The following is a 12,811-nucleotide window of genomic DNA, read 5'->3' on the forward strand; positions in this document are numbered from 1 at the left end:
TTGGCAGATTTACCTTTGTTCCACACTGCAAAGGGCAAATGAAAGAGATTGACAGATTGTGAACAACCAAAACCATGAGAGGGTTAAACATACAGCAACAGAATTTAAATAACTTCTATATTGTTTCATCTTCTTCTCTTTTTTTGTCTTAGTAAAACATACCTTTCTTGGTGACAATCTTGGCTAAACCCTTCAAAAAGGCATTTATAGAAAAGGTAATGAAATACGGAGACAACACATTACCAGGTCTTTTCAGGATAACGTTTGGCTACATTCCTGTCTTATCCGACTGAGTCTTGGTGGCAGCTCCTACCTTTAAAATTCGGTCGGATTCTGGCGTCGTAACCTGAAACTTTGCCCATGAGTTTGTCCAGGAACTCGGAGGGCGGCATCGGGGAGGTGGCTTTCCTCGCCGCAGCTTCTTTCGATGCTGCCAAGCTGCAAGACAGAGAGGTAGAGGAAGGTTAGAGAAAGAAGATGCAAAAGGGCGAGAGAGCGATGTAGCCTAAGCGATGTTGTGATCGGATTGTAATGAGAAAGAGAACATTTGACAGGCAGAAAAATAAATGCAAGATTGGATTGTAGTCATAATACATCAGCATTCTTTGCATGAGTTGCTGAGTTTCACATCCAAACCAATTTATCATCTACAGCAGTAGCCTGGCAGTGTTACAAGCACCCAAGAGTACAAAAGGGCCAAGGGTTAAAGGTCATAGTAGCCTGCCAATAGACTGATGATATAAAAGAGAGAAGCACTTCACAGGAGAGGAGACCACCCTCTCTAGAAAACAAACCGCTTAAAACAACTTATTATATTAGAGACTCCATTAATTGAGCACTTGAACCCACCAGCACATCTTCATATACTGTACAAAGAGTCCAGCCAAAAGTTTCCTTCCTGCAGCACACATCCTATCAAATCAAATTGCCTCTCTCTCTCTCCATAACTGATAGCCTGTTGGTTTACATGTAAGATTAATCACTCATAGGCCTCCCTCAACATCTTGTTTTAAAATGAAATACATCGCTACTACATCAACTATTTTGTGAGACCTTTATACTGCAGAAGCAGAAGCAGAGTGACGTTCTTGTAATGCAGCAAAAAGTTACAGGAACGAGGTGGAGATGGATGGATAGGCGTACAAAGCATATGACTACTTCACCTTATAAATGTAATCTTCCTCTAGTCTTAACCAAGTAGTTTAAGGCTACGTTCACATTACAGGCCTTAATGCTCAATCTGACTTTGTAGTCAGATCAGATGTTTTTGTGTTGCTGGTTCACATTGATGTTTGTGTGGTCCTAAACTGCCACGCATGCTGAAATTTAATGTGATTAATGTAACTGAAATGTGAGCCACATGCGTACTATCATACATGTCCAGGATTATATTGTTGATTATTAGTAGTGGAGGTCTGCAGATTATACAGATGATGAGGATGAAAAAGAAAACAATCTGATCTCTGAAAAAATTTGGTTTGTTAACACTTCTGTGAAAAAAACAGATGAGTCACTTGCAGATGTGTAATGTAATGTGAATGTAGCCTTAGTTGTCTAAACCTGGAAAAGTGCAACTATTGATGGCTGCAAAAATCAGCTAACCCATTTTGAGATGAGATGAGATGTTGTTGCAAAGTCAAACTGCCAAAATTCGAAGAGAGAGTTAAAAAGCCTTCAGGTCACTTTTGAATATGGTTGTTTTTGCTGAATATCATCAGCAGTTTCTTTAATGCATGTTAAGGCATTAGGGACACTGTTAATCTCATTCTCATGACGGATTAACAGCTCATGAAGGTGAGAAACAGGTGTTTGGGATAAGAACTTAACCAATGGAGGAGAAAGAGCTCAGGACTAACAATACAGTGCAACAGTGAATGTATTGTGACAGCAGTTAATATCAATTAATATTAAATAATAAACTCGGACATAACACAGGAATATCATTAAAAATGCAGCAGTGAGATGTAACAGAGCAAACCAGTAAGGTGAAAATATAAGTTTTAAGTCATTGGTGGGGTGTAAGTGGTTTAAAATAAAGAGATTTTACAATTATGAATTAATGTATTTTTCATAAATAAATTGTATATAAGATAAGATGAATGAATGAATGAATGAACTGCTTATCAGTGGAATTATTCAGTCATTTTAAAGTGAGATATGAAAACTGGAAGATTAGTATTTTATAGGGGTATCAATCCTCAAATACCATTAATTCATGCATTCATTCATTGTTTTATGTCTTTATTCCAGGATGTTATCCCAGCATGCACTGGGCAAAAATGCAGGAAACCATTTTTGGACATCAGTCCATCACATGTAATTAAATAAAATTCATTTAATTTCATTCAACTTCATTTAGTTTTATCTAATTTAATTAAAAACCAAATAATTAAAAGTGAACTTTTACAGTCAGTGCTGGCTATAGTTGAATGCATTAGTGGTTATTACTCACACTTCTTTTTATTAAAGTAGTTATTCAAACTAATGCTCTAATTCATTTAACCAGGCCCGTGTCCTGCTGAGTGCCATTGATTTTACAATAAGACCGTGGTATTTGCACAGTTGACTTCTTTACCTTATTAAGCCCATCACGCTCATTAGATGCTCTCTGCATAATGTCAAATCCCCGGTTCGGCCTTTTGCCCATAGACATGCAATGACTTCAGTGCTGACAGTCAATAACGCTCTCTCTCAGACACACACACACACACAAACACAGCTGATGGATCGAGCCAAAGTAAGTGGACAGCTATATGAAGTTTATTACCGAACGAAACAATATAGACCAAAAACTTGAGAACAAATTAAAGCAAGCTGAAAGCTCACTAATTGGCTCCCTGGACGCCACGAGAATCAACACATCAACCTATATATACCGCAGCTGTACAGCGTATCTGACTTGTATACAGTAAATGTCAATGTCAGCTCGATATACAACTGGGTTCATTTGACTGGTGCTCCTGGGATTTAATGTATAAAACAGTGATTCTTAGTTATTGGATTACCAAGAAATGTAAGTCACTACTGTGCTCACTTACAGCGATACAGACATGTAGATATACTTGTATGCTACTAAGAGGACCCTCATTTTACAACATTTCCTAAGTCTGATTCTAACCATAAGCCTAAAAACAATCCATAACCCTTAATAATCCTTTGAAGAGAGAGCAAAATGTCCTTACTTCCAATCATTCCTTCAATTTCCACAAATGTCCTCACTTTACAAAATGACCTGACTTTAAAAAATGTCAAAATGCTCCAAAAACAATCTCACCTTTCAGAATGTCTTCATTTTCAAAAACTGTCCAGAATTTACAAAAATTTCCTGATTTTCCAAAAACCAAAATTTGCAAAAACATCCTGACTTTTCAGATATCATCAGTTTCTAAAATGCCCTGACTTTCAAAAAAAAAAAAGTTCTTACTTCACTCCTCACCTTCAAAAAACGTCCTCATTGTCCAAAAACCTCCTCTTTTTATACATGTCCTCTTTCTAAAAATGTCTTCACTCTCAAGGTCTAAAACGTATGTAAATAGGTCCTCACAAAGACAGAAGCACCGTCAGTCTCTCTATCACGCTTACTTCACCTTCACATTGGATTTTTACTTCATAAAAACATAAACATGCCATTTAACTTTGTTTTTAGCATCCACTTTATGCCATTAAGTGCATGAAACACAAAGGTTTTGTAGTTTTAAGTAGTTTAGTAGCTTTTTTGTTCCGTTCATCATTCATTCGTTCATCCAGGAGATGCTGATATTGCTTTTAGTTGTTGTGTTACAGACTGTATAAACATTTTAAAGAGAGGAGTCTTGGGATTTGAAATAAAATGCTTCACTGCTTCAGTTGTATTGAAAGTAAATTGACAGTGACTTCCTCTCGCTGAGCGAGGACTGAACTGACCCATGGCCTTACAGTGGAACTGCATTAGCCGCCACTTGTAGTAGTGCGGTTTGTATTTGATTGCATCATCTCTTGCTGCGCCTGGAGAAAGAGCATGGACAGCAGTGCGATCTGGGCTATAAATAAGCTGCTGTACTGACCCATTTCATTTGACTACAGCTTCACACAATGAGCTTTGTTAAACAACAAGAACGAGCTGTATAGCTGTTCAAAAAAAAAAAAAAAAGCACTTTGGTTGCTTCCCCTTGTTATCTGCCTTCAAATATAACTGCAGCTACAAAGTTTCTCTTGTTAGAATACTTTTAAATTTTACATGATGTAGAAACTTGTGTTTCCATTATTGTGCAAACTGATTTTGATTTTTTTTTTAAAAAAAGGAAACCAGTCCAATTTTGATAAAAAATACATTTCTTGGGCTTAAATGTGTAGCATCATTTCTACACCAGTTTCTGCAGAATTTTCCCTTTTCCCCCACTAATATCAACCTCTTAAACTCTGCTTGACCCACTTGGTTTTAAATTTTGAAGTTGAACTGTCAAATTTTCCAACTACTGTATATCATATATTAATTTTTTGGAAAATATGGAACATTCTAGATGTCTTGTGCATCATTTATACAGTTTTATGTGAACGTGCAGCCACAAAAATCTTCGGTATGAAGCTGAGGAGTTAAAGTCAATAGATAGATGTCAAAAAGGTTATTAATATGACAGTAACAGCTAGAGAACTGAAAACATGTTACTTATTCAGTTGGCAAAGAAGTCCTTGTCATTCACTTTGCTGATCCTCTTAGAACATTTGAACCAAAACATGACTCATGAAAATGTATAAATATGTGTGAAAAATGTATTCAAAGCCTAATAGGATTTTTTTTTTTCCTGACATGCAAGTTTTTATTCTGGTTCTGCCTGAGCCAAACTTTCCCGGCGAGAAGAGGAGAAGTTATGGATTGTGTTTATGAGGAATAATTCATTTTGGTGCTGGAACATTTTCACTTTGCAGCACATTAGACATCCAGTGAAGCAGCGGTCCGTCTCAGCCGTTAGAGCCCGAGACTCGGGACTTCCTTCTCTCGGCTGCGCTCGCTGTATCAATGATTGAAAACAAAATCATTTCCTGAGAAAGTTGAATCCAGGCTACAGAGTGGAAGGACATGACCTGGATCTGTTAAAAGCTGAAGGTTTTAAGACTTTTTTAAGTTCAGAAAGTTGCATCTAAAGAGTAAAATATTTTCTTAAAATGTCTATAAGAGCAACAAGGAGAGTTTGGAAGAGGATATCATTATCATTCAGCCGTTAGTTGTAACTAAACTGATGAACAAGAGGGGGGAGAAGAGTCGCTGCATTAATCTCTTATAAATTAAAATGACAGATGATACGGTCGATCGTGCTTAAATTTTCACCTTCTAAATGTAAAACCGCTAACCGTGACTTTCAATAATGCTAAATCGTGACGCGCGGCATGATAAATAGCGCTATTAGCAATTCATAAACACGTTATGCAGTCGGTGCTGTCGCTTTATCAGGAAACTACTGATCAGAATCGCAGCCCGTGGAGTGAAAACAGGAATTATGGAGCAGCCGTGATCGGAAAACGAAATGAAAGGGGACGAATCTCTTATTAGTTCTTCTCTCGTGATGTGTTCATGTACATAAAGAAGAAGACACACACGAGCAGGTACACACAAATGATGCTGCAAAACCCTACATATACACACAAGGTATTACGCAAAAGATAACACACACATGTGTACACACTCAAAAGGGAAATTGTGTGCAGTCGCATGCACACAAACACACACATTGACCTTCCAACCAAGTGGCCTTCATCAGTGAAAAACATCGAAAAACAAATCATGCCAGGCACTGATGAGACACTGAGAAGAGGAGGGTGAAGGAGGATGAGGTGTGTGTGTGTGTGTGTGTGTGAGGCGTGAAGAAGAGGAGGACGAGGAGGTGAAGGAGGGCAGCAGATGAAGTTTAGCTGCTGTCGCCGTCCAGCGCCGCTACCACCCGCCGGGGTCACCCTGCATGTCAGGTCACCGGCCAAAGCTGCCTCGCCTGCAGAGTCACATGACCTCCTCTTCATCACACACGCATACGCACGCACACACCCGGAGGCGACTAACGATGACGGACCCAGCCATGCGGTCTCTCCGTCTGTCTGTTGGCGTTAAACGTTGTCAGCGGCGACGCTGATGATGTTGTAAACGACTATAAATCATCACACTGATAATGACATTATAATGATCATAACTGAAGCTACTGATGACGCCGCTGAAAGTAAGTTAACGTTAGATAAATAACGGCGCTGTGCTTCTCTTGTCTGATGAATGATAATGATGATGCTGAGGGAGACTAACTAACGAGCTCATCGCTGCAATAACATCTTAAACTGAAAATAAGTTCCAGCAGATTTCAGGAAAACAGTTGTTTTTTTGGCTGCAGTCGCTCAAAAAACATCAAAAACATTGAGTTAAAGCTGCACTACTCAGTATTTTTATATTAACAACGGATCAAATGACTTCATGAGATGTAAAAAGGGTAACTTGTAGAGACAACAGAGAATTATCACCAACTCTGCAGCTATAAGGAGCTTTTTAGCCTTGCTTAACTTGCTCAACATTGTTTTGGTTTCATGGCACATTTACTGTTTTAGTTCACTCTCCTCAGCAAATATTTCCAGCAGCGTCCGGCAGCTGTTTTCAGCAAACAAGCTCTGATAAATTCACTGTACACAACACATCTACCCAGCATCAAACAGCACACAGAGTTGGTAACTAGCTGGTGAACATTTAGTGGAGCATCTAGCAGCTAAAGAGATTTTAAAAGAGATTTTACTCAGGAGTTGTAGGAGACAAAACCAGAGCTGTAGGGAGAATGAATATTGGATTTACATTCATCAGTTGGACACAAATATCTCTCCAAATGATAATGATCATGTTTGTTTAAGTGTTAAGCATAAACCAAGTGATGTGTCAGGGGCTGTATGTTAGGCTCAGTAGCCTCCTTTTACCAGCTGGGGGTGCAAACATATTTTGCCTTAAATCTACAACATCACAAAATAAAGCAGTTAGCTTAGCAACAGTTGTTAAATTTTCAAATCATGACAAACTGTCTTATTTCAGCTGTTACCCCCAAAACATAATTTGGATGTTTTCGTCTGTATTGCTAACAACATTATTCATGCAATGATTCAATGCTACAGGTTATAGATTTGTAAGTCTTTAAAGGAGTTTTGACAATTTTGTAAAGAATCTTTAAAAGGGAAAAACAAACGGGGAAACATTTTCCTGACATGGCTTTCACATAACTTCAGCAATTTCTTCCCTTGAAAAAAACAAAACAAGCTAATAAACAATAACATAAAAAGGAACCCAATAAGCAAAACCATCACTGATGATGTTTCAGACTGTGAACATGAACAGCGTCTGTTCTGATGAGGCCGCGCTCTCTCTGTCTCTGTCTGTGTGTCTCTGATGTTGAATGATGACAGTGATGCTGATGATGCTGCAACGGCTGTAAATCATAAAAGCGATGATTACATTATAACCATCATGACTGATGATGTTGATGACTGAAAACTGTAAGTGAACAGATCACAAATGATTAGATCATAAATCAGATCATAAATGTCACAGTGGTTCTGACTTTAAAGAATGTTGGAGTGACGTTAGCTTATGAGTGTTTGTAGCATGTTTAGTGACTTTTGCTAACATTTGCTTACTTATATCTTATCTGAGAGGTAGACTTTCTGTTTTTGTGAAGACATTAAACATGCAGAGATCTCGTCTTTAGGAAGAATGTCATTTTTTCTTTTTTTCTATCAGCTATATGCAACATTAAACTTAATAATTCCCTGTACGATTTTAAAAACATTTAGGCTGCATTTGTTTTGTATCAGTTTACATCTCTTTTAGTGGATGAAGCCTGTTCTGCATCCAGGTTGGCACACAGTAAGTCAAAAAGAGGGGACAGAGACAGTTTGAGGGACTATAATGACAAATATTCTTGCAGTGTATGAGGGGGTTTTGACTCAGTCTGCTGCCATATGATTCAGTCTGAGTCCACTGGAAAATGAACCAATCTGGAGGAAATAAACATGTTGATGGAGGCATGCTTTAGGCCAGTCGGGGACAAGATGCATCAAACTATTGTAGCAATTGTGGCCTTTCAAAGTCTGAAATGTTGACCTTTAGTTAGACCTCCCATTTGACAAGCCTGTGATTTTTTAAATGCCAGTGCACAGAGCCAACGTGTGTCACACCTCAAACTTTTATCTTTTAACTTTTTTTTTCACTTTTGAACCTAGATAGCAGCATCCCACTAAGAAGCACCTACGGATTTAGGACATTTCAAAGTTTTGATGTATTTTATTGATGATTTTTCTTAAGCAGAAACAACATCGTCATCGTTGTCTGTTTGGGAAAAATTTGACAAATCAAATCAAATCCATTGTCAAAGGTTAGAGGTCACACCACTCACACATTATATCAGTGATGCTAGAATGATCATGTGGGACAAGAAGTTCAGGATGATAAAATAAAAATGGTGACTAAAGAGAGACATGGAGGTTTTTTTAAGGGCGGTTAGAGCGAGCAGAGGGATGACTCTTACTCCTGTCTGGGTCTTTAATCTTGTCTTTCTGCTTGTCGTTTCTGCCTCTGACATCACAATGACAAACTGACATACTGAGCAGCCGTATCGGGAAACAACTGTTACTCACACTGGCATCTTTCACTGCCTCTGATTGGAGATAATTTGATTTGAGTAAATACTACTGTGATAATAACCCAACAATCCAAAATTGTCAAAATCTAAATGCTTTCAGTTTCTTTAACATGCGTTACAGTTTAAGTACAAAAATACTGCAGCTTGTAGTAGTATTACAGGTATTGGTTAAAAGCAGCTTAGTATTTTTTTATGAATGCAGGGATCTACAGTATATTTTGTAGTGACTCACGGTGTCTGTCATAAGCAGACTTCCCTCTGGTCGTCCTTGTTGCGCTGGCAAAAGGTCACATGTCTGCAGGCCAACGTTGCACTTTATGCTGTCATTCCCCTAAAGTCAAAATCTGATATTGATTTTTTTTTTTTCCCCCTCACATGTGACACACATCAGAGCTTTAAAAATTCAGAGTGAAAGCAAAATGTGCCCTGAGGTGTTTTTATTAAATATCCTGTGACAGAAAGTAAGACTGTTCCCAACACTGTGTGAAGTGAGTCGGAAATATAATTCGTATTGCTAGAACATGGGACGCAAGTTACATCATGGGTGGCCAGAATTTACAATTATATTATACACAGTTAACTGTATTTTACAGGACTGTCTTGTATTGACATGTAAAACAACATGTATTGATAATTAGAACTATTTTACTTCATATATTTTTTTAAAAAAATGCACTAAATGTGTCAAATGAATTTCTTTATTGAAGAAACCGTTGTGGATAAACAATGCATCCCATAAAATCAGGAGATCTATGAGAAATGGAGAAACTGCTAAAAGCAAAAAATGCTAAATGCAACTTGCACTGTAAACACAACCAAGGTCGTTTTGTCTATTGGAGCACTGCTAAATGATTTATTTGCCTCGATATTATCTACTATCAACACTGGAAGAACATTGATTAATTGTCAGAATTTTAACATACAAACAGCTCTACCCTCTAAAGTTGATTTGATTTAAAACTACAGTCTTCACTGTGGCTGAGAAGAAAGCACGATCACCTCGGACCTAAGACTCTTTAAATGGGATCATCTCTGCTGAATTACATAAAGTTATTTTTCTGAAGACTCCTGTGGGTCTCCTGCACATCCTCAGACCTACAAGCTGACACGACTGCTCTGAGGTGAAACTGTTTTACAAGACAACGGCCGCAATCAAACACTTCAATAATATCTTTCAGTCATTCAGTTCATAAAATATTAAACGTCACAGTTTTCAAACAAATGTCTAACTCTGGAACGAAACTAAATTTTCATGTCATACTCGTTCAGTTCACATCTAAAGAACTGGAGACATATGTGATGTTTCAAACACTAATTAAGTTATTTTCTATTGTTTAGGGATTGGACTGCTGGAGCCTGTGAAATGTGTCAGTTTGTATATGCAATTGTCAAAAGAAAGCATGACACCTACTGCTCTTGAATTCTCATTCATGTACGAAACATAAACCAGCCCCGAAATCCCCCTCTCAATGAAATTACATTAATCAAAATCATGTAGATCATTATTATATTAACTGCGAAAATGATCCTCATATTATCGTGACCACTGAGATTAAATCAAGCACATTTTCATGAGTGATTACCCCGATGAGATAATTGTCTGCTTGAACATTTCGTACTAACTGCTCTGTTGTTTAAATGCTCCCGAGGTCACAGAGGTGACTGATGAGAGCGAGCGAAGTAGAGCCGATTGATGATAACGATCTGTAGCTGTCAATGATTTATCAGAGCGTAACAACCTCAGGTGTCCCTGGAGAACCAGTGCGGACAACCTGAAGAAACGCACCATCTCCAATCCATCAATGATCAGATAATGGACCTCTGATGGCGTCTCCCAAAACTGCAGAGCTCACACACTCTCGAGAGTCGATGCCGATCAATAAGAACACATCAGGTTTTTGAGACACATCAGACTTCATCCAATTCTTTTCTCTGTAACGGCAAATTAGGTGGATCAGAGATTATCTCAGCGCCAATAATTCCTGCCGCAACGTGACGAATCTGAGCTTAATCCTCTTTGCAATGATGACAAGTGGGGGTGTGATAGGATCAAGCTCTCGCAAAAAAAAAAAAACAAATTTCTGTTGTTTGGGCACAGCGCTCACAACCGAGATGATACAATAAAGCTTAAGACCCGTGTGAAATGGCTTTCAAATTAGCATTGAACAAACACACTGCTGGGTTGATGACGGTGCAATCAGATTAGTCACAGATTGGGATTACACCAGCATGTCCTTGACACAAAGATAATTTCCCCCAGTACTCGTAGCGTGGGACAACACTTCTGGTTGAATTAAGACTCTGTGAAATTCTTGAGGGGGAGTTGGACTCCCACTTGTAGCCCTTCAACTTGAGCAGATAGATAGATTAATCCCATAACAATTCAAATAGTGCAAAGGTACCTCCTTTTCCTGAATAACTACTGCAACAGACCCTTTAACTTGGCACCTAAATCTAGTTTTCTGAAGCTGCTCAGTGTCAGCGGTTGCATAGCGCAGCTCCAAGGCGTCAAAATGAGTAACAGACACTTTAAATCCTTCATACCAACATCTACAATCCCAGAATAAACAACGGTTAAAGATCACCCCTGGATGATCCATACCATAGCTGAAACTTTCTGTACCCAAACTCCACCGACACATCCTCAGAGTATCAGTTTTTTGCCGAGGGAACTGTGGTTAAAGCGATCTGAACATTCCCTGATTTAAGCGTCTTATGCTGCATTTCATCTCAGCTTGTGTACGACTCCCATCTCCATCAGTATGACTGGAAAGGGTACATTTACTTGCACCATGTGGCGAGAAGCAGACAAGACAAGGCATTGGGTTCTTCCTATTCTGCTGCATACATAATTTTACCACGGAGTTAAACAACAAGGATAAAAACACTCAATACAGTATGTCTTAAAAAAGAAGCTATTTTTCAGGAGGATGTTAATTTGGAGCGACCCCTAAGGCATCATAAAGGCACGATCAAATATTTGAAATGTGTAGGGAGCAAATTTGGGTCTGACTTCAGCACAACTCCGAGCTAACCATCTGTAAAAAAAATTAAAAAATTAGAGCCTGTTGAGGCAGAGAATCACGTCAAGTCAGTTAAGTTTTACTTATACAACAAAAATCCTAGATAATTCTCAGATAGCTTTACAGTCTTAGACCATCGAGAGGCAATGAATAACTAGATAAATTATTCTTTTTGCTTCTTAGAACAGGACACAGGTCTCCCCAATGAACAAGCAGGTTTTCAGTAAAAACTCTGGTAAAGTACAAATTATCCGAAAAACACACATCTGCAGCCTTCACGTCAAAGAAAACCATCAGTTTAGAATCGACATTTCAGTAACAGCCATTTCTGTTTTCACACTTTTGCGCTGCCACAAAATACATATTCACTGGGACAAATGTCAGAGAGACAAATGTCTGCCAGGTGTCTATATTCCATTTGCATAAATGCTTAATGGGTACTTTTAAATCCCACCTGCTGTGATATTGTTGCCGACTGCTCACACTGTAAATGCCCTGATTTTCTATATCCATGAATGAACCAGTTAAGAGAATATTCCACCTCCCTCTCCGACTGACTCTAAGTAGCTTCTGATGCAGGCGAAAGAAAGAAACAAGAACACCTGCAGTAAGTTTTGCTGTACAGAAACAGTATAGCACAAAGTCAACGTGACCAAACAGGACTACAAAAAGCATAGCAGCATACAAAGTGGACATGAAGTGTCGCATTCAAGAGTCTTTTTGTGTTACGTCATTTGATTTCTCACCTGAAGAGACAATCTTTCCAGCTGTGACTCACCAGGAAATGTCTCCTCTAATATTATCTTCATAATGCTGAGACTGTGACTGTGTAGAAATATTGTTGCACCTCAAATCATCTCCTGTGACAGTTACAACACCCCATAAAAAGATAAGCCACTACCACTAATCCAGAGAAAAGGTCAAGCCACTCGAGGCATACCGATAGACCTTTTTCATGACGGACATTCTTACTTTTTTCCATGAGAGAAAGACAGGTGAAGCTAATTGACTCCATCCATACTAGCTGTTGTCTGCTGAGAGATCTGAAATGTTGTCTTTTTTGCAATGTTTACGGGCATTAATTACTGAAAATAAGACATGTTGTGGATTTACTTTTAGTAATTATGTATAACAAGCAAATATAAGCAGCTGTTT

At 38.5% G+C, this 12,811-nt stretch overlaps 1 protein-coding gene across 1 annotated transcript in view; it reads right to left on the minus strand.

Annotated features, from left to right (window-relative positions):
- The window catches only part of glra1 (glycine receptor, alpha 1), a 128,204-nt gene that overhangs the window by 100,073 nt on the left and 15,320 nt on the right, over window positions 1-12,811 (minus strand). Inside the window, exon 2 of the mRNA XM_044363245.1 lies at window positions 314-438. Coding sequence (XP_044219180.1) covers window positions 314-438 — 125 coding nt within the window. The remainder of the gene's footprint in view (window positions 1-313; window positions 439-12,811) is intronic.

The sequence above is a fragment of the Thunnus albacares genome, chromosome 10 (assembly GCF_914725855.1).
Source record: "Thunnus albacares chromosome 10, fThuAlb1.1, whole genome shotgun sequence".
In the NCBI taxonomy this organism is placed as follows: Eukaryota; Metazoa; Chordata; class Actinopteri; order Scombriformes; family Scombridae; genus Thunnus; species Thunnus albacares.